We start from the raw sequence: 23,918 nt of genomic DNA on the forward strand, positions 1-23,918 counted from the left end.
TTCAAAGAGAAAACTTCTGCCCAGAGTGAACAAACAATTGTTAAAACATTGTTGTACAGGAAGCAAGAAGCTCTCCTGAATCAATAGTTAAAGTTATCGTTATTGAAACTATTAAAGATATTAGAGAAATGTTTGGGTATTTTTTTATTATTACTTACATGCGGGGTCGCATGGTTTTGAGGCGTGGGTAATGTGACAATCCGGAAATTGTCGTTCTGCCTCTAATAATTTTTCTAGTTAGTTTTTGTCCGCCAGGTGGCGTTGTTTGAAAAGGTTATATAAGGAAGTGTTTCGCGCGTTAAGTCAGTCGACGCTAAAGCTGCGCTACAGGAAGGTTGGAAAATAATTAGGTAACTGTCTTTAGAATAAAATTGTGTTTTGTTTGGTTTTTTTTTTTATATACGAAGTCTAGACGTGACTGAACAAGTCTTTCCTGACTTTGTGTATATACTTTTTTTCTATTTAATTTATAAACAATAATTACCGTGCTGTAAGAGCCGGAGCTACGAAGAGCAGGAGCCACGAAGAGCAGGAGCCGCGCTAAAAGAGCCGGACCCATAAGAGCCGTGCTATAAGAGCCGGAGCCATAAGAGCCTAACCTGTATATTAGAGCCAGCGCATATATACCTGTACATACTTGATTCTACGACAGGCAGTCGATTTGTTTTTATAATCAGTATATGTATATATTGAATATTTAACTACTAGTCCTCAGAAAGATAACTGAGGGTACCTATCCGCTTCCATATTTCATATTCAATAGGGTTGCACGCTACATATGTATACACGTGAACCCATCTAATCGAAGAGCTGGGTAAAACTAGTACCCGCTAATGAGACATGCAAACCTGTGTTGTGTACGTAACTTCAGACAAAGATCAGTCATTTGTGACATGCATGTATTTTTATGGCCTATTCTTCAAATCCACTTGCACTATTTTATTAGGTAAATAACAGCTTTAAGGTGGTGCACGACACCTGCATATTGTGATGTACATGTATACTTCCTATTGAGATAAACAATAAAGTATGTTGAATATTGATTAAATATTTACCCCCCAAATAATGTTACCTAACATTGAAGCACAATGGGTTAGAGCGTTTACATGTCTGTAAGAGCATTGGGGTCCAAGGTGTATTTTTGGTAATTTACGAATTTTCATGGGGAGGGGGGGGGGGGTTCTGGACCCCTCACTCCCACCCCTTCTCTAAATCTGTGCACACGATGATGTTCTTGGAAGGCACACAGAAGCAAATCTAAAACCGGCAACCGCCACGGGGAGGGGGCATAATTTAATTTTTAATTTTGTTTGTAATAATTATATAGACCATTATACTTCCTATGACATAAAATGTTAAGATTATTGATTAACTGAAAATTCACTGCAAACAGATCTACCCCAAATTGCACATAAAGTGCTGCTCATGTCACGATGTGTATTATAATATGGGCAGGGATCTCATCCTTCAGTTATGAAAATTATAATTTTTAAATGTATTACCGGAGTTTGCATGTAGCCATCATTTTTAATTAAACTGGTACAAAACAGTGTTATTTAGGGGCAAACACATGGTGCGGGTATTACTGTCTAACGACAGCATCTAGTCGAATATTAAAATATAATTTCTCTTCAATCTTGTAACATGCATATGTACTTCCTTAAGTGTATTTAAGTTAAATTGTTTAGATAAATTTAAAAATTGTTCATGACCAGATTGAAGTTTCAAATTAAATTCAAGCATATGCAAGTAAATGTGCTTTTATGCAATTTATAGTATACCATAAAATAAATGTAAATATCAACAGGGAGTAGGTATGTATCATTTATTTTATTGTTAATAGCCCTCACAGGAACTGTGATATAGACTTTAACAATTAAGCAATTATTTCACCTGGTCAAATTCCCGTTTCGCACACATTTTTTCTATACCTAATTTTCAAATGTGTGCAAAACGGGAACAAACCTTCAAAACATGTGAATCATTCACTCAGCTTACTCAGTGTCGCCATCTTTGTTCAGATCATTATATACATATATATGTAAAATTGTCAATCTTCAGGTCCTTATCCTACTCATTTGTAACGTGGCTGGCTGTTAAATCATTTTACATGTAATGTTGCCATCGTTGAGTCCAGTACAACAAAATCGGAAATCCTGCATCAGTTGACTTTTATTTCTCTAAAATTGCATTTTGGTGGACCTTCGGGAATACATCATACCTAACCTTTGTTTGTTTACCTTACGGTCTTGAGCGTGCCACAACCCTATACCTTGTATCCTTTACGCCAACAACGAATGTAGTTCCAGACGAATTACCTTATCAAATCAAGAAAGGCAACTTTAATTAAACAATTTTGGAAAAAGTGTTAGCTTTAAAATTATCAGTAATCCCTAACCGCCTGAATATTTTTTTTTTTATTTTTTTTCTAATCGTGATTTCTTGATTAAATGAAATGCCGAGAAAAATAAATTGACAGAACAAAGCAAAACGGTTAAGGTCATAACTCAGTGAAAGTGATACTAATACTTCAATGGCAAACAATAGAAACCTTAGCGCTTTGTGTGATACTAGTTGTATCAGTTATAACAAAGACTTGCATACATTAGACGCTATATTGGGATATCTCACAAACGATTATTATGCCACTCAAATAGCAGTCTCGATTATAACTCGATCATGAATCATTCATGTCACAGATTTCTGATATCCTATTAGAAAAAGTATCATCTCTCCAACAACATGTCGATTCATTAGAATATCAGCTTTATGACCTAAAACATATTCTAGACGAAATTGTGTCAAAATCACATGCGTTGTTGACAAAAACACCGATATATCTTGAATAGCCCAAACGAGTGTTTTTATGCATTCAAAACCGTCATGCCTTCAGACCTCCGGCCGGCATTTTACCCTCTCCCCTTTCAACAAATCCTGGACTCGTCACTGCTCCGTAAGCAAAAACATTGGTGTGTAGAATATTTGTTACACATATCCAATTAGTCAAACTGGACTCCAATGATATTTAATTTCTATATTTGACCATGAAATTTTGTGTTTGTTCGGCGAATGAGTTAACATCATTAGATTTATGCCACCTTCACAGGTTAAGAGACAATGTCTCCAAATTATATGATATATGTTAGTCTGAAGACCCATGCGTGTGTGAAATTGAGAAGTATATCTGTTGCTTGTTAATGCGGGCTTTTTGTATCGTGTGAAATTTACAGCTCATGGTCTGTTGAATTAATTTGCTAAATAACGAGAATACAACACCTAAAAGACTAACTATTGTCGTGTTCTAAAATTCGTTATTTAGAACTGTTTAGTTCGTTCATTTTTCTTTTGCATTACCTTTTCGAAAATCAAATTACAACAATATGATATCCAAACTCAACATTGGCTGTTTTTCATGTCCTTTTTTCTCCTGTTAAGAAACAACAATATAACATCTATAATTTGCACTTTCTCAAATTCTGCCATTATCAGGTTTAACGCCATAATGCCTTTATCATGAACATCGTTGATCCTTTTCTACCGCGTATCAATCCTATCGTATCGTATGTGTATACTGTTCTATCGTGCGTTAATCCTATCCTATAGTGGAATCTTTAATTTTCGTGGTGACTCAATTTTCATGGAATTCATGGGTACCTCTCATCGACGAATTTACAGAACATATCATAACAGACGGTCCGCTACAAACAAAGTCAATATTGATTATACAATTCTGATTTAAACATATATTTTTTTATTGCAATACTTGGTTTTGAAATGAGGTATTTAGTTTCTAATATTTATTTTGATCTCAGATTGTCATTAACATATAATTGTAGAAGTTACTGTCCTTTCGAAAGGAGTATATATAACAAGATTACAAATTTGGCAGGGCTCAGATATCAGCTAACTACACAAGAAGCATCCTGTACTATATTTATGTGTTTGTTAACGTTGTATTTCTTTCAGTGAAGATTGTAAACCGAAAATTTGCTATCTGTCTGACACACTGAATTATTTATGGCAATAAAAAGATATAAATCTATATAAAAAAAATATATTAATATCTATATGTAAAACATTTACTGTGCTTAAATTTCAGTTGAGTTCATGTGTCATCTGTACTATATGAAGGACCATAACACCTACTAAAATCCTGTCCTGATTCAGGTTAAAAAAAAAACATGCAACATATAACTATGACACATTGTCTGAAATAATTGAAACTAGCTGCTGATGTGTAAGGGTATTATTGGTTAACAGCAGTAGCGCGGAGACAATGTATATGTATATTTCATACGCTCTGAAACATGAAACATAATCCTAAAACACAAACTCTTTAGGATTATATATATTTATTGTTTATACAAATGCAATTCGTAAGATACATTTTTTACATGATTAACTTACCTAATATGGTTTTTATTTGGTCTGAATGAATTCCAGATGGGACTCGTGCTCAATCGATAAATGAATAAAATTTCTGTATTATTGTTAATGTGTAAGTTCAACGATGAATAAAAAGTGGTTGCATCACAAAACAGAAGAAGCACTGGTTTGGTTTAAGGTCAATATCTAGTAAATGAGAGAAGCCTACAGGTTTATTAAATTCAGACAAGTTGCTGTCCTTTAAAAAAGGACTACAATATGTGGACTATTTGCATGTGTTTCCAACGAAAACGTGAAGCCTTAAGATTATCAGAGATTCCACCGACTCTAGCCCTCTGCTTTAAACCACTACATTTGTACGTTGTATTACGTATACATGTATGTATAGCCCTGACTTTTTATCTCAGAATTTAAAGGATTCATACTTCTAAAATAATTATATATCTATGAATGAAGTTTGCATGTATAGTATCAGGCATTCGGTGAATTATACTATTTGCACACACATTACGGTTCGCACTACTTTGTTAACTATACATTGACAGCTTTGTGTAAATTAAAAATTTCATATTTTGATGCATTTTTCTTGAGATTTAAACTTTTATACAGTGACATAATTATTCAATCATACTTAAATGCTTAAAAAAATTAATCGGGAAGTTCTCTAGCCTCGCCTTCTATAAAAGTGAATTCAGAAAACAACAAAACATTGCAAATTATTTGAGATGATGCATGTTGTAGTTTCGGCATAACATTAACTTATTTCATAATACTGATAGTTCATATCACATGCCAATCGTTTCTTTAAAAGGAATACTTTGTTTCTGTACTGTTTACCGACAACTTTATCAATTACAGCGCCTTTGAACTTATGCACAATGGCACGGAATCCCGACCCCGATTCAGATAAACGTGGGCTAGCCTGGTTCCCTGAGCTACCCATTACGCACAGGAACCAGGTTAGCTCATGCGCAGGCTAAATTTTCCCCATAGCATCCGGTTTAACCACGAAAATATAAATTCTTTTTTTGATGCTTCATTAAATATTGTGTTTAAAATGATGAACCGGTGCTAAAATTTAACGAATCTCGTCAATTTTGACTAATAAAAAATATATATAGAACGACTACAGCTTGAGTCTAGAGGAAACTGAAGGACATTTTAGTTATTTTTCAAAGTTTTTTTTAAGATAGAAATCAACATATAAGCACTGTTAACCTTTTGGGAAAAATGCTGCTAAATTTGGAAATATTGAACCTATTTTCGATTGGGAATGGGGCCGCATTTCGATGCCTGAGAAGGAATCCATGCCGGTTAATGTCAACCCTCTCTCTGTTTTACCTATATCATTCAGTCACGACTGCGACCAAAGCAAGACAACTCTAAACAAATTAAACTCTCTCTCTCTCTCTCTCTCTCTCTCTCTCTCTATCTCTCTCTCTCTTTCTCTATCAAACTTGCACATCGACAACATACGAGGCAGAGGAAGGAATCCACCCATCTCCTACCACTCCGCCCTTGAAAGTTTGAAAATGTGAATTAATTTATTTAGACACCCACCTTCACAGCCAGCATAATTATCCCTCGTACCACCCCCCCCCCCCCTTCAAGAAAAAAAATTCTGAATCAACGCATGGACGTTTACATGTAAAGTCTATTCAAACCCCTCGCTATATACATGGTCATGGTCTTCATGGGCATGAAAAGCGCCTCATCGTGCATTTGTGATAAGTGAGATAAAGTTTGCTTTTTATTTCATTTTAATGTATAAACCTCGTGCTTATTTTTCAAATGATTAAATATAAAGTATTCGTTAAAAAATGTTAAATTTTAATTTCTGCATTTTGTCCAAGACGTACAATTCTATATAGGTTCGAGGGGTGATGTGACTCTTTCGGGTAGTAAGTGCATACATTAAAATAAACTTATTCGTGGTATATGCACTGCTGAATTGAACGATTTTTCCAATTGGCAGGTAATGTCAAGATTTTATTTATGCAGAAATAGATAAATAAAGGCAAACATACCATGTATGATTTCAAATGCAAGTTTTCATAAAGGAGAATGGTTAAAAAAAAAGAACAAAAACAAAAAAAATAAATTGTCGGCTCAAAATAATTGAAAATCAAAAAAGGCTGTGGGGCATTCCATGTAATTAAAAAATTACATGCTTCGGTGTTATAGTATGCTATAGGGTGAATTTTTATTGAAAAGAATAATCTGTGTTATTATTGCAAAGAATTATGTGGGTTATTAAAACATAGACTACAAAAATACAATCCATTTGAAGAAACATGAAATGAATTATGGAACAGTTAGTTGCAGGTGTTATACAAAACACTTTTTTTTTTTGGTTCAATCGTCGTGATGATTGATTGCGTGCTGTTGTTTTCATCCCGTCAATCTATTTTTTTCTACCTTTGAACCGTCACAAGATTATTCATTGACTGTGCCTTGTAATGATCGATAAACACCAAACGTCTTGAAAGAGTGTACACATAGGGTGCTGATGATAACTATTGAACTTCTTCCAAAAAATAGAATTCTATATATTTAGAAAAAACCAATGAGTTTTATATTCTATTTTCCAAAATGGTAATGGAAAAAAAAATCCTTATTTATTTTTCATTGAGTTTCTGCGAAATCATCTGCTTCACAACATCATTAAACATGCATTCATCTAGATGTGTTTCTCATATCGGGGCCAATGAAGAAACCTTGATGGCGCAGCATAGTGTTAACGAAGAAATTCCTTCGAAATACTGGATACTGTGAATATTTATTCCCGGAAAATGGCTGTGTACTGAACGCATCTCCAATCAACATAATACGTGTGCATGTAGTGATGCTTTTATTCATTGTAACATTCTCATAATAATCTATACTTTTGTTCTCTATTCACACTTTCTTTAAATAAGTATCAATAACTTCAAATTCATTAATATAAATATATTTATCAAATTTCAACGTGCGTAATATGTGTACATAAAAAGTTTTATCATCATACACTTACCATAATTTCTTTCCAAACAAGGCTAAAATTATCTATCATTATACTGTCTGATAGGTAATGTATCATGCAATTTAATTAAATGAAAATTGTTTCTGACTACCCTTCTGATATATATACTTTTAATTTCAATGTTTTAGTTAAAGAAAAGAGTGATCAAATGGAAAAACTAACCCTCATTATGTCTTGTGTAGCGCACATGCGATCATCTTTTATAAATGTGGGAATAAGATTGGTAGGTCTATCGTGAAGAGTGTTCGATGGCCGTGGCCATTTTTAGACGAAATTGATCTCCTTAAGAAGAATACCGCTATACAAAAATATAGTAAAATGCCCAAATTTAAAAGTCTATGGCTTTTTTTCTTCACTAAATAATAGTTCATTAGTAAACAAATCATATATAAAAATTATTGTTTGTTCTGATGGGTAATTTATTGACCATCGAGTCTCCTTAAATTGATAATTTTACCAACTCGGTTTAAAGTGAGACACCCCTGCGAATGTACATGTAAATTCAGAGGTGCTTGCAGGAAAGTTAAAAAGACTTCGCCGAGATTTGCTCAGTTCCTGTGACATTTCGAGCGGAAGTATAAGTGGTCGGATAATATTCTCAAAATACGTAAGTACTGGTCATTTTTTCATATCATATCCTACTTTGATTTATGTTAAAACATGAAAGTATGTCTCATATCATCATCTAGAGATTTTTCAAACTAAACGATAATATTCAGAACAGACTTATCGTTCTTCTTCAAACACTCTACAAGTGGTTGAAGGTATAAACATTGTATTGTTAAAAAAAATTCTTGAGGCTTTTGGCATGCAATGCCATGCTTTAAAAATTATGGGTGTCTGTTTTGTATGAAAACTAAGTATATCGAGCTATTCTGCATAAAATATTATAGTCTGTTTCACTACTGATGTTATAACGAAGTCAGGCGGGGACCAAAAATTAATCCTAAAAGGACCACCGCTACTAAGCACGTTAATTTTTGCAAAAGCAAAAAAACCTATACATGTAGTTTCTATTGTCATTTTTATTCCTAGAACCCATTTTATCTTCCAATTTATTGAGATAAAAATTAGATTCAATAAACGTCTGGATTTTATTTTTGAATACAAGTACCTATAGATAATATGAAATAGACTATAACCACGAGGCACGAGTTTAACTGCGAAACTGAAAGGATCAAATAAAACCACGTGACTGTTCTAAATTTAAATGACAATAACATTTGCAGGAGTGTGAGAGATTATTCCGAAACACTGTAAGATTATTCTGCATAAGCTTGATTACATTGATTAGTGTTTAGTGTTTCGATGCTGTTGAGGAATGGATTTACCATTTTTTAAAATCATTTTTTCTTTGTAATACAAATGCATCAAAATTTAATATTTTTTTTATTTTTTTTATCCTTGAGGGGACAAGAACATTAAACGCGGGGGTGTTAAGGAAGCATATGGAATCTGAGTTACATGTTATTCCGTGAAATCACAATCTTACTAATTATGTACATATTCAAATATCTAAGCAACGAAACGTAGACCAAAAACTAATAAAAAATACTGAAGACAATTTTTTTTTCAGAAATTAGTTTGTATTACGTAGATTTACACATTGATGACGTCATGACTAAAAGTTGAATGTCGTGTGAATTTGATCGGAAAGCATTGTAAACAGAGTCAAAATATAACTTATCTAAGAACTCTAATAAAGTATTGTGGTGTGATTTATTGAAAATTGAACATAAGAATACTGGGAAAGAAGTTAGTTTTATCAATCATTCGCTAAAAGGTATGTAAATTTGCTTTTATTTCTCGGCCAGGCTTTCCTCTATCGTTGTTTACGATATAAAAATCCGCCTAGAACAACACTACCCCGTATATATTGAACTTGAAATTTTATACGTATCGTTAGTTTGATCAATGCTATATTTGAAAAGTGCTGCTAGAATCCCATGTTTTGTGTTGTTTTGATGGAACATACCGTTTTCCGTGCAAACTTAATAAAAGTTGGGAAGGTTTTACGAGAGCCGGATGAATAACTATTTAATTAAGAAGAACATAGAATTCTAGCAGCGGTTTTGATTAAACTGAGATGATTTGCCTTCACTTGGTATGTTTATGTTATTTTAGAAACCGCGGGGTAGTGTTGTTCTATCACATTTTACGTTAAGGAATATACGTAAGCTATTTATAGTTGTCACGTGATAATGCACCAATGTGGCAGTAATGTACTACCCGATTTTATTGCACGGACATCTGTTTTAAAGGATAATACTAAGTTTTTGATCTTATTCAAAATATTTATTTAATTTCACGATTTTGAATATAACAGTCAAAATAAGACGCTAAATTGTCCATATGCTTCCTTAACACCCCCGCGAAAGTTCAACAGAGGACTTCCTGGTAAACATAATTATTAGTCTTGTTTTTATACAGATGTGTGAGAATAGAGAAGGAAATATTTAAACATAATATGCATTAACACTATATTGCCATATTGCCCCCCCCCCCATGTCCTGAACCCATGACCCAGGGGCCATAAAGAGCCAGGTAGGTTAGTACTGAAAATTGGCCCTTTCTTCAAATATCATAAGAACTGACAAAAATAATGTCTATGAAAAGCTAGTTCTAAAAATATTTAAATTAATATATAGCTATCACTACTATTGAAAATACGGCACTCCAAAGTGGCGATATCTATGTACATACCCTGTCATCGTTTTTACAATGGATTCATTAACATGGCACATTTTTCTGCATTGATTTTTCAAAAAATTCAGTACCACATGTAATAATAGTACATATATGTGTTTGTAAAGAGGTGTATTCACAATTAAAGATAATAAGAACAAACACATAATCCATCTCTACATTAGATTTGACATTTTTGCACTAGAAATTCAACAACAGATCTATATGCAAGCACATTTACCCTAATATGGCCATTAATAACAAGTTATGAAGGATTGCTTGATAAATGCCAGGTGAAAGTCAATGATATAAATGACATATTGTGAAGCCCTCAAAATAAACTGTATTAAAAAAAAGAAATAATAAAAAACTACGTCATTAAGATATTATAACTTATACATGCCCTACATGTACATGTATTTACGATGCAAGCTTTTTAATCCTTAATCTGACAAAATTAAGTTAACTTAAAGTTAAATGTTTGAATCTATTTAGAGTAGCAGTAATGTATTCTATACATGTACATCAATTTAACACAATTATAATTTATAAATGTTTCAAAAAGTGAATAACAGATGAGAGCATAATACACATGTATATTCATTCACATAATTATGTAAAAATGAATTTTAGGACATATACTTGCATCTTAAACAAGGTGGCATCAAGTTTCAGGGTTTTAAAAAAGCACCAAGTGAACAAATCTGGACATGAATAAACAAATAATAAACACACTTGAATTGCAAAAATACCCCAGTATATAACTAGATACATTTAATGTCATTCCTCCATGGCTTCAGACTCACTGTCGCTTTCATCAACAACCTCAGCAACCTCAGGAATAATGGCTGCATCACATACTGAGTCCAACCAGTTCTTGCTTAGTTCAAGATTTACGCGGGAGTGTCTGGCAAAAGACAAATACCATATAACACTGGCAATGTGTGCACACGCTCCAACCACTCTTGCGCCTGATTTGCAACAGCAATACCACGAAGTCACTGCTCCCTCTTCAAATCTAATCCAGCATAGGTAGGATTTGCTTGATGTATGCCTGCTTTGGATCTTAACAGCAAGGAGACCTGGTTGGTTATGATCGACCCAAAGTTCATACCCTTCTTGGCTCATGTGTTCCTGGGTGTAATGTTTTGCCAACTTAACTTGGTAAACTCCAAGAGTTAGTTCCCGGATTTCCTCTTCTGTATATTGGGGAAAGTCAGGGATATCAATGTTCTCGTCATCGATCTTTCTCCAGACATATCGTTTCTTTTGCAAATTATTTGATTCTACCTCAATCTGCAGTAGATTAGTCTGTGTAGAGAGGTGACGCATCTTTGCAGCTGTCTGCAAGCCATTCTCTTCATCTCCACTGCTAAGAGGTGGCCTACAATAAAATTCCAATTCAATAAGATTTTTTGTAGTACCTAGAGATTATATGTTCAGGATATTGTTGGTTTTGTAACTAAATAGATAGATTACAAATATGCTTAATGAGCACCTGTATTTGTTGCAGAGAGCACTAATGATTCGTACATATTCCACAACATATGGAATTTGAGAATTCGGGAGCTGTCTTGCCAAGTAGCGCCATGTCTTGATTCTGGCATTTACGGATTCCACTACCCATCTTATCTGTAATCATCATGGTTAAGAAAAACTTTATCGTTCCATACATTTACCAATACATTACAATGTACATAAGATATATATGCATGTATATAATGTATAATTTTCAATGACCAAACACAATTAATATGTGCATGTATATAAATGTACCTTTGTAATCAACCGAGAACTATTGGCATCTTCAGTTTTGTGTTGCTTATGCCCTTTTTGTAAAAATGACGGCATCTCCATCTGAATACCGAGATCAGCTAATACACCTGCTGAGTCTCTGAAGCCCCTGTCCACTATCAAAATGTCATCCTCTTGGAGCCACGTTTTGATTTCTTCAGTGTCTGTACCAATGATATGGTTGAGGATTTTGGCATCAAATATGGTCCTATGGCAGAAACAATGTACCCCCATGGTGGTGACAATCATCATTGGTTTCAACAGATGTCTGTTTAATAAATATTTCAAGTCATGAGTAATACCTACTTCTAAATATTTGTGATAATGACTTAATTAGGATTATATTGTATTACATGATTCAAAAAATCCAATATTCTTCTCATCATTTATAACTGGTACATGTAATATTTGTTTAACAGTAAATGTGTAGCACGTAATACATGTATAAACATTTTTGTGCTGAGATTACACAAATGTTTTCTCCCTGATCTAACTTAATTAATATATGTTAAAAACAAAATTGATACAATACTAGTCAATACTTATTCTATCTTAAGTTTTTTTACCTTTGTTTGTGCATACTGTATGACCGCCTTTGAAAGGAAAACTGAACTTTTTTGAACATATATGTATGTTCCATCAAGGACCAATATGGCTTGGTTGAAGGTGGGAGAAAAAAGTTCCTTGGCAAGAGGTCTTGTGTGCTCACTTATCACAGCATCTCTGGTGATGTGTTTAAAACCCAAGTGGTTTGGGACAAACTTGTTGGACAGAACTTGTCTCTTAGAAGATACAGCTCGCCTTATCTGAGTGAAGAAAAATGAATATTGAGGTATATATTTCCTGAATTCCACCTAGTAAAAATACATGATATACTCCCAACAAACTTGCATACCAATATAACCTGACATATGAATCACTTCTGATTCTCTTCATTCAAATATAATAATCAATTGCCTGTTTAATTGTACCGGGTAATAAGCTTTTCACCAACCTGAGGTTTTGACATGTTGAACAAAACTCCTAGCATGTTATTGTCCATTGCTGTCTTCATTTTGGTCAGAAAAATTGCTAAGCAAGTTCTCACAGTTCTTGTCTTTGATGGTCTTACGTCTGCCGATTGAACATGCAATAGCAAGTCATCAAAGTCGAACTTCCTAAGCCCAGTCAAAGTGAGATAGTCCCTGTCTGACAATGATGAAGGGTCATCAAAATCTATTCTCTTGGATCCTCTTTGTAGGGCCTCTTCTTTAAGTTGTTCTACAAGTTCCATGATAGTAGTCCTGTTGACAAAACGTGTATCTTTGGGTGGAACCAGATTTTCTATTGACTCTGTGTTGATGGTGTCATTTACAATGTGGACTGGACAACAACGAGCACCTGTTAAAATGAAGAGTTTAAAATTAAGTTTACAATATGAGTCAAAATGCTCATTTAACTTGCATTTGTTACATTGATTTATTATAAACTTATACATGTATATAAATGTACCATGACAAGCATGAATGTACTAGTATATATATGTACAGATATTTAAAAGCTAATTCTCTTTTTAATTTTATAAGCTTAAAGGAAAAAAATAATTGGTACCTGAAGATATCAACATGTTCTGCTCTAGGAAAAAGGTGAACCTGGTCTGTGCAGGAACCACAACAAGTTTGGGACCAGGTCTTCTACACAATACACAGTAGGCATGTGTATTTGCTGTGCTTTGTAAAGGCAAAGTAACAGGGTGGACTCTTCATGCTCACAACAGTACTTTTTCCCACAGGACTCTTTATGGGAGTTGCACAGGGTGGGACACACGACTTCTCTGTACGAGATGATGTTGGTTTTAAATTACCACACTTGTGTCGACATTTTCTGCATAAAACACCATCTGCACAGTCTATCATAAAACATTTTCGTAGAATTTTCCTGGTGTCTTTATTCACTGGTCTCCTTTCATCTGGCTTTGTCCGCTTCTTGCAGAGTGTACAAGGATAATTCTTAGGACCACTACCAGGCATATCTTTAAAGAAAACAAAATTATGCATTTATTTAAAATCAAAAAATCATTGGTATCTGATTTGAATAACCACTCTCTCTCTCTCTCTCTCTCTCTCTCTCTCTCTCTCTCTCTCTCTCTCTCTCTCTCTCTCTCTCTCTCTCTCTTGTGTTTGTATTGACAGTCTTGATCATCATAAATAATCATATTTTATTTGGTTTTAAAATTAGCATATTATTTACATCATTTGAAATACACGTATTAAAATTATAATTTTATTGATGTGCAATTAATTTATAGATTTTAATTTAATTACCTCTTAATGAATTCATCATAGTCATAACATATCCTCATTTAAATAAAGAAATGAACAATGAGATGAAAGAGGTGATCACATATATAATATATTATGCTGTATTTTTTTGTGATTGTGTGAATATGTTAAAGTTAATTATAAATAATTTAATTCAATACAGTTTTAAAAGATTACCGATTTTTTTTTATTAGATATATAAACAACCTAGTTTTTATTTAATCTTAATAAAATATAGTGGATTATATATAAATGTCTACAGTACAATTAGTTTTAACCTACTGTGATAGCTTCTCTTTATACATGCATTTGAAAGAAACAAACAAATAAAAAAAACACCAGTCTATTTTTTTTCAAAAATATTAAACATCATGATATATAATTATTATATTTTTAATTTGTCATCTTTTACTTAATAAACTCACATACATTATTTATTTATATCTAGGAAACAATTAATTAAGTGTTTTTAATAGGTTTAGTCAGTGTCAGCTAGAGATTCATTTATTTCACCTTTTAAAAAAATATTTAGGCCTATATGTTTGAAATATGTATTATGTTTACAATTCTTGCATATTCTAGCATTCAAAAGGAAACAGTTGATGCTCTCATGACGAATTTTAAAATGTAAAAACTTCCAACTTATTTTTAATTGTTTTCAACAAAACCGAAACAATGCGCAGATCACGGAAGACAATTTTGAATGCCCCTTTTGAAGCATTTAATAGGGCCGGTTCGCTATAACTAACGTACCTGGCTCTTTCACAATTTAGGTAACGGAGATTGTGGATATCATAACCTTGTATTCAACTTTTTGCCAACATGTGTTGTAGAGAAATATTTTTTTTTAAAGATTTAAAACATTTTTACTATATGGCAATATTGGCCCCACCCTAGAGCCTGAACACCTGACAAAGGGGTCATGAATTTCACAAGTTATGTATACTCCTTTCGCAATGACAGTAACTCCTACAATTATCTGTTAATGACACAATCTGAGATAAAAATATATATTAGAAACTAAATACGTCATTTCAAAATCAAGCATTGAAATAAAAAAAAGATGTTTAAATCAGAGTTGTATAATCAATGCTTGATTTTGAAATGACGTATTTAGTTTCTAATATATATTTTTATCTCAGATTGTGTCATTAACAGATAATTGTAGGAGTTACTGTCATTGCGAAAGGAGTATACATAACAAGATTACATATTTGGCCGGGCTCAGATATTAGCTAACTACACAAGAAGTATACTGTACTTACTGGTATTATACAGACTATATGTATGTGTTTGTATATGTTGTATTTCTTTCAGTGAAGATTGTAAACTGAAATATTGCTATCTGTCTGATACACTGAATTATTTATGGCAATAAAAAAATATAAATCTATAAAAAAATATATTAATATATTTGTAAAACATTTACTGTGTTTTAATTTCAGTTGAGTTTATGTGCCATCTGTACTATATGATGGACTATAACACCTACTACAATAATGTCCTGATTCAGGTTAAATAAAGAACATGCAGCTTATAACTATGACACATTGTCTGAAATAATTGAAACCCACTGCTGATATGTAAGGGTATTATTGGTTAACAGCAGTAGCGCGGAGACAATGTATATGTATAGTTCATACACTCTGAAACATGAAACATAATCATAAAACATAAACTGTTTAGGATTTTATTTATTTATTGTTTATACAAATGCAATTCGTAAGATACATTTATTACATGGTTAACTTACCTAATACGGTTTTTATTTGGTCTGAATAAATTCCAGATGGGACTCGTGCTCAATCGATAAATGAATAAAATTTCTGTATTACTGTTAATTAATTTGTAAGATCAACGATGAATAAAAAATTGTGGCATCACATTACAGAAGAAGCATTGGTTGGCTTAAGGTCAATATATAGTATATGAGAGAAGCCTACAGGTTTATGAAATTCAGAATATAAATTCTTGTTTAGATGCTTCATAAAAATATTTGTTTTTAAAAGGATGAACCGGGGCTGAAATTTAACGAATTTCGTCGTTTTGTCAATTTTGACCAATGAAATATATCTAGAACGACTACAGTTTGAGTTAAGAGAAAACTGAAGGACATTTTAGTTGTTTTTCAAATTATTTTAAGGTAGAAATCAACATATAAGAACTGTTAACCTTTTGGGGAAAATGTTGCTAAATTGGGAAATATTGAACCTATTTTCGATTTGGAATGGGGCCGCATTTCGACGCATGAGAAGGTACATATACTGATAAATCCCTGCCGGCTAATTCAATCCTCTCTCTCTGTTCTACCTATATCATTCAGTCATGACTGCGACTAAGGAAAGATAACTCTAAACAAATTAAACTCTCTCTCTCTCTCTCTCTCTCTCTCTCTCTCTCTTAATCAAACATTTGCTCAACGACAACATACAAGGCAGAGGAAGGGATCCACCCATTCCCTAACCCCTCCGCCCTTGAACATTTGAAAATGTGAATTAATTAATTTAGACACCACCCTTCACAGCGAGCATAATTATCCCTCGGACCACCCCCCACAACCACCCACCCACCACCCCCACCCCCCCCCCCCCGCAAGAAAAAAAATTCTGAATCAACGCATGTAGGATTTCATGTAAAGTCGATTCAAACCCCCTGCTGTATACACGGTCATGGTTTTCATGGGCTTGAAAAGCGCCTCATATGATATGTATCATCGTGCATTTGGGATAAGTGAGATATAATTTGCTTTTTATTTTATTTTTATTAATAAACCTCGTTCTTATTTTTTTAAATGATTAAATATAAAGTATTCGTTAAAAAAAATGTTAAATTTTAATTTCTGCTTTTTGCCCAAGACATGCAATCCTACATAGGTTCGAGGGGTGATGTGACTCTTTCGGGTAGTAAGTGCATACATTAAAATAAACTGATTTGTGGTACATGCACTGATGAATTGAACGATTTTTCCAATTGGCAGGTAATGTCAAGATTGAATTTATGCAGAAATAGATAAATAAAGGCAAACATACCATGTAAGATTTCAAACGCAATTTTTCATAAAAGAGAATGGTTAAAAAAAAGAACAAAAAAAAAATGTTGGTTGAAAATAATTGAAATTAAAAGAAGGGGTGGGGTATTCCATGTAATTCAAAAATCATATGCTTCGGTTTAATAGTATGCTATAGGGTGAATTTTTATTGAAAAAAATTATCTGTGTTATTATTGCAAAGAATTATGTGGGTTATTACAAAAAAAAAATAGACTACGAAAAAAACAGTCCATTTGAAGAAACATGAAATGAATTATGGAACAGTTAATTGCAGGTGTTATACATAAGACTTTTTTTGCTCAATCGTCGTGATGATTGATTGCATGCTGTTGTTTTCATCCCGTCGATCTATTTTTTTTCACCGTTGAAACGTCACAAGATTATTCATAGACTGTGCCTTGTAATGATCGATAAACACCAAACGTCTTGAAAGAGTGTATACACAGGGTGCTGATGACGTCTATTGACATTCTTCCAAAAAAAAAAAAGAATTCTATAGATTTAGAACAAACAGAAGTGAAACCAATGAATTTTATGTTCTATTTTCCAAATTGGTTATGGATAAACAAAATATCCTTATTTATTTTCGATTGAGTTTCTGCGAAATTATTTGACATCTGCTTCACAACATCATTAAACATGCATTTATCTAGATGTGTTTCTTATATCGGGTCCAGTGAAAAAAAACCATGATGGCACAGCATAGTGTTATACGGTGAAATTCCCTCGAAATATTGGATCCTGTGAATATTTATTTTAAGTGGAAAATGGCTGTGTACTGAACGCATCTCCAATCAACATAATACGTGTGCATGTGGTGATGCTTTTATTCACTTTTGTTGTCTTTCTTTGAATAAGTATCAATAAGTTCAAGTTCATTTGAGTTTATATTAATATATTTATCAAATTTCAACGTGCGTAATAAGCGTACATAAAAAGTTTTTTCATCATACACTTACCATAATTTCTTTCCAAACATGGCTAAAATTATATATCATTATACTGTCTAATACGCAATGTATCATGCTATACATTTACATGAAAATGGTTTCCGACTACTCTTCTGATATATATATAGTTTTAATTTCAATGTTTTAGTTAAAGTAAAGAGTGATCAAATGGGAAAACTAACCCTCATTATGTCTTGTGTAGTGCACATGCGATCATCATTTATAAAGGTGGGTATAAGATTGATAGGTCTATCGTGAAGTAGGTTCGATGGCCGTGGCCATTTTTAGACGAAATTGATCTCCTTTAGAAGAATACCGCTATATAAAAATATAGTAAAATACCCAAATTTAAAAGTCTATGGCTTTTTTTTTCTTCACTAAATAATAATTCATTAGTAAACAAATCATATTAAAAAAGGTATTGTTTGATCTGATGGGTCATTTATTGACCATCGAGTCTCCTTAAATTGATAATTTTACCAACTCGGTTTAAAGTGAGACACCCCTGCGAATGTACATGTAAATTCAGAGGTGCTCGCAGGAAAGTTAACAAGACTTCGCCGAGATTTGCTCAGTTCCTCTGACATTTCGAGCGGAAGTATAAGTGGTCGGATAATATTCTCAAAATACGTAAGTACTGGTAATTTTTTCATATCATATCCTACTTTGATTTATGTTAAAACATGAAAGTCTATAAAGATATATGTCTCATATCATCATCTAGAGATTTTTCAAACTAAACGATGATATTCAGAACAGACTTATCGTTCTTCTTCAAACACTCTACAAGTGGTTGAAGGTATATACATTGTATTGCTTAAAAAAATTCTTGAGGCTTTTGGCATGCAATGCCATGCTTTAAAAATTATGGGTGTCTGTTTTGTATGAAAACTAAGTATATCGAGCTATTCTGCATAAAATATTATAGTCTGTTTCACTACTGATGTTATAACGAAGTCAGGCGCGGACCAAAAATTAATCCTAAAAGGACCACCGCTACTAAGCACGTTAATTTTTGCAAAAGCAAAAAAACCTATACATGTAGTTTCTATTGTCATTTTTATTCCTAGAACCCATTTTATCTTCCAATTTATTGAGATAAAAATTAGATTCAATAAACGTCTGGATTTTTTTTTTGACTACAAGTACCTATAGATAATATGAAATAGACTATAACCACGAGGCACGAGTTTAACTGCGAAAGTGAAAGGGTCAAATAAAACCACGTGACTGTTCTAAATTTAAATGACAATAACATTCGCAGGGGTGTGAGAGATTATTCCGAAACACTGTAAGATTATTCTGCATAAGCTTGATTACATTGATTAGTGTTTAGTGTTTCAATGCTGTTGAAGAATGGATTTACCATTTTTTAAAATCATTTTTTCTTTGTAATACAAATGCATCAAAATTTAATATTTTTTTTAATTTTTTTTCTTTTTTTCTTTACGGGTCCAATGGGCCACATTGCTAACGTAAACAATTGTTTTTGTACCATTATATTGCGACATGTTTAAATGTGAAACTCTTCAAACAAATAATCCAAGATATAACAATGCAATAATCATACGTTTCAAGTGTGCTTAAACTTTATTTCAAGTTAATAATTAGCTGTAGATTTATTGTACATTCCAACACAAATTTTCGCTTACATTTGACCTTAATTAAGAGATATTGAACAATTTTGTGTCATTTTAGAATAGTTAAATGTGTATTGCTAGATAACAATGAAACTAAATTCAACCAAATTTACTTGATTGACAACATCGACGGCTATTTTGCACCTTTAAGGTTGACGTTTACTCAGAATGAAGAAAAGATCCATCGATGATAATGAAAAACCACCAATTGTATGTTATAGACCATGGATTGTAGAATTATTTTCACCTTCAAAAAAGTAGGTCAATGTCCTATTTTTTGAGTTAATGGCCATTGAATATTTGTTTGAAAAATCAAAAAAAAAAATCCCATTACACTACGATTGCAAAAATAGACCTAACCATTAGTCATATAGCATCATAGAAGGTTCTGACCACCCACTTTTTCTCGCACTAAAGATATTTATTTCTAAATTTACCTTGAAAAGATGGATATATTGAGAAGTTGGAGTCATAGGTATACTAGCACCCCCCCCCCCCCCCCCGCGCAGATTAGGAATTTTATGAAATTGGGAATAATATTATATGGGTTTTTTTTCTTTTGGCTTGTCAAGATTTCTGAGGATTATTCTAGCCCCCCCCCCCCCCCCCGCCCTCACTTTCAATTTGCTTCAGACGCCCCTGTGCCGTAAGATTATTTTAATGAATAAGTGAGGTAAAACCGACTGAAAAAATGCAAAATTAAATAGACTAAAAAATAAAATCTTAACTTTTAATATTAGAGTACTGCCAGAAATGTCTTAGCGGAAAACAAAATCTGCAAAATTTAGTCCGAATTATCTCTGTTTGCGTAAAAGTCTTTTTTGTTCTAGCCTTATTCCATAATAAAGTAAAAATATCGAATGTTTTGTCAATAATATTTCATTTCATAAATCCTTTATGAAAAAATTTTACTTATTATATTGATCTTTATAACAATCCAAATCGAGAACTAAAACCTTGAGAAAACAACACCTTTAACTTGATTAAAAATTTATCATCACTTGATCGAATAAAGAAAGAAAATGCAAACTAAATTAAAGATTATCGTGTTTCTTACTCTCCTCCAAAATGCATGACATGTGGTGATACAGATAGCATTCAAAATCAAACGTTAAATATTAGTAAATACATAAAAAAGTATCGTAGTATGGTCCATAATATGGTTTTCGTATACAGTTCTTCAAAACTTTAAACAATAAATAGTTGTATGATCTCGCAAACAAAACATTTTTTTCCATTAGTATATCTTTATAAAATTTACTTGATTTCTATATGCTATATTTACATTTGTAAATATGTTTCCTTATATGAACCTATATAATAGCAAAAACGTTTAATTATGTATGAACTATTTCGTGACGTCACATTGATAATAGCACGCTCTTATCGCTTGTCGCTTTGATTATTGTAAACATAAAATCTCTGTAATTTTAACAGTTCTGAACGATTTGTGTTTTTACAAACGTAAATATTTACACTTGCAAATGTTTTCCCTTATATAACACTGTTTGCGCAATCCACTATTATTTCTGCATAACATAATTATGGGTCAAGAGGTCAAAGTAGCGCATGACTAATCTACTACAGTAGGTCATTACTTTTTCTATGTGCTCAAACCAACCGTCTTACAGTGCTGAAACATACCTTGATATCGTAAAACATAATTTAGGCTTAAAAAATAAATGTATCTGTATTTTGTTTTACGAAGTTTTATTTAATCATTTTTCTTAAAAAAATATAACATTTCTTGCGGGGGATAAATGATTCATGTAAGATAGGCAATTAGGCATGTAAACACAATAATGTTTAATGATCCATATCGTAAGGAGGCGTTCTTGAAAATTACAATCGCAATTTGTCAAAGGAGTTAATTCAGTTAAAATTCATTTCTGACATTATAACAAGCCTCGATCAAAATCGCACACGCAATATCACAGACCTTTAGTGTTCAGTCCATTTACGGATCACAGTCAAATTTAACTCCTTGAGTGTTCGTTTTGTTTCGTAAAAAGAACTTAGAAGTTAAAATTACTTTCCTCCGTATATTCGGGGGAAGATCATTATGCTCTTGAATCTGATTCTTCGATATAGAGTTTCCTTTGAAAATGCCTTAGTAGACTACATATGTATAACTCAACTTTCGATCGCTTTGTTTTCAAATTTCCTACCGCTCTGCGACTTCAACAAAAGTGGTACTATTCCGCCATGCTTCAATCTTTTTTTTCAATAGTAAAAGTGAATTCTCTTTTCTGTTTCACTTTATCACATTAAAAAAGTGTTGTTTTGTCAAAAGTAGCGTCATATTTATTTATCATAATAATCAAAAATTTGCAACAAATTGCTCGGTTACAGTAAGAATTTTCATTCTAATAACAGTAAGACATTTCAATTCTTATAACAGTAAGACATTTCAATTCTTATAACAGTAAGACATTTCAATTCTTATAACAGTAAGACATTTCAAATTTTATAACAGTAAGACATTTCAATTCTTATAACAGTAAGACATTTCAAATTTTATAACAGTAAGACATTTCAATTCTTATAACAGTAAGACATTTCAAATTTTATAACAGTAAGACATTTCAATTCTTATAACAGTAAGACATTTCAATTCTTATAACAGTAAGACATTTCAAATTTTATAACAGTAAGAAATTTCAATTCTTATAACAGTAAGACATTTCAATTCTTATAACAGTAAGACATTTCAATTCTTATAACAGTAAGACATTTCAATTCTTATAACAGTAAGACATTTCAATTCTTATAACAGTAAGACATTTCAATTCTTATAACAGTAAGACATTTCAATTCTTATAACAGTAAGACATTTCAATTCTTATAACAGTAAGACATTTCAATTCTAATAACAGTAAGACATTTCAATTCTTATAACAGTAAGACATTTCAATTCTTATAACAGTAAGACATTTCAATTCTTATAACAGTAAAACATTTCAAATTTTATAACAGTAAGACATTTCAATTCTTATAACAGTAAGACTTTTCATTCTAATAACAGTAAGACATTTCAATTCTTATAACAGTAAGACATTTCAATTCTTATAACAGTAAGACATTTCAATTCTTATAACAGTAAGACATTTCACATTTTATAACAGTAAGACATTTCAATTCTTATAACAGTAAGACATTTCAAATTTTATAACAGTAAGACATTTCAATTCTTATAACAGTAAGACATTTCAATTCTTATAACAGTAAAACTTTTCAAATTTTATAACAGTAAGACATTTCAATTCTTATAACAGTAAGACATTTCAATTCTTATAACAGTAAGACATTTCAAATTTTATAACAGTAAGACATTTCAATTCTTATAACAGTAAGACATTTCAATTCTTATAACAGTAAGACATTTCAAATTTTATAACAGTAAGACATTTCAATTCTTATAACAGTAAGACATTTCAAATTTTATAACAGTAAGACATTTCAATTCTTATAACAGTAAGACATTTCAATTCTTATAACAGTAAGACTTTTCATTCTAATAACAGTAAGACATTTCAATTCTTATAACAGTAAGACATTTCAATTCTTATAACAGTAAGACATTTCAATTCTTATAACAGTAAGACATTTCAATTCTTATAACAGTAAGACATTTCACATTTTATAACAGTAAGACATTTCAATTCTTATAACAGTAAGACATTTCAAATTTTATAACAGTAAGACATTTCAATTCTTATAACAGTAAGACATTTCAATTCTTATAACAGTAAAACTTTTCAAATTTTATAACAGTAAGACATTTCAATTCTTATAACAGTAAGACATTTCAATTCTTATAACAGTAAGACATTTCAAATTTTATAACAGTAAGACATTTCAATTCTTATAACAGTAAGACATTTCAATTCTTATAACAGTAAGACATTTCAAATTTTATAACAGTAAGACATTTCAATTCTTATAACAGTAAGACATTTCAAATTTTATAACAGTAAGACATTTCAATTCTTATAACAGTAAGACATTTCAAATTTTATAACAGTAAGGCATTTCAACTCTTATAACAGTAAGACATTTCAAATTTTATAACAGTAAGACATTTCAATTCTT

At 32.0% G+C, this 23,918-nt stretch overlaps 1 protein-coding gene across 1 annotated transcript; it reads right to left on the reverse strand.

Annotated features, from left to right (window-relative positions):
* Window positions 1–10,873: 10,873 nt before the first annotated feature.
* On the reverse strand, window positions 10,874–13,896 carry LOC128173959 (uncharacterized). Its single transcript, XM_052839615.1, has 7 exons — window positions 13,647–13,896; window positions 12,999–13,267; window positions 12,470–12,693; window positions 11,870–12,155; window positions 11,592–11,725; window positions 11,208–11,477; window positions 10,874–11,000 (listed from the first exon to the last, which is right to left on the reverse strand). The coding sequence occupies exons 1-7, from the start codon at window positions 13,894–13,896 to the stop codon at window positions 10,874–10,876; spliced, it is 1,560 nt and encodes a 519-aa protein (XP_052695575.1).
* Between the last annotated feature and the right edge of the window lie 10,022 nt (window positions 13,897–23,918).

This window comes from Crassostrea angulata, chromosome 2, assembly GCF_025612915.1.
Source record: "Crassostrea angulata isolate pt1a10 chromosome 2, ASM2561291v2, whole genome shotgun sequence".
NCBI lineage: Eukaryota > Metazoa > Mollusca > Bivalvia > Ostreida > Ostreidae > Magallana > Magallana angulata.

Coding starts and splice junctions, on each gene's coding strand:
- LOC128173959 (XM_052839615.1), bottom strand. CDS start 13,896: ATGCCTGGTAGTGGTCCTAAGAATTATCCTTGTACACTCTGCAAGAAG. Junction 12,156..12,469: donor CTTTCAAAGGCGGTCATACA/GTATGCACAAAC, acceptor TTTATTAAACAG/ACATCTGTTGAAACCAATGA. Junction 11,726..11,869: donor GTTCTCGGTTGATTACAAAG/GTACATTTATAT, acceptor TGATGATTACAG/ATAAGATGGGTAGTGGAATC.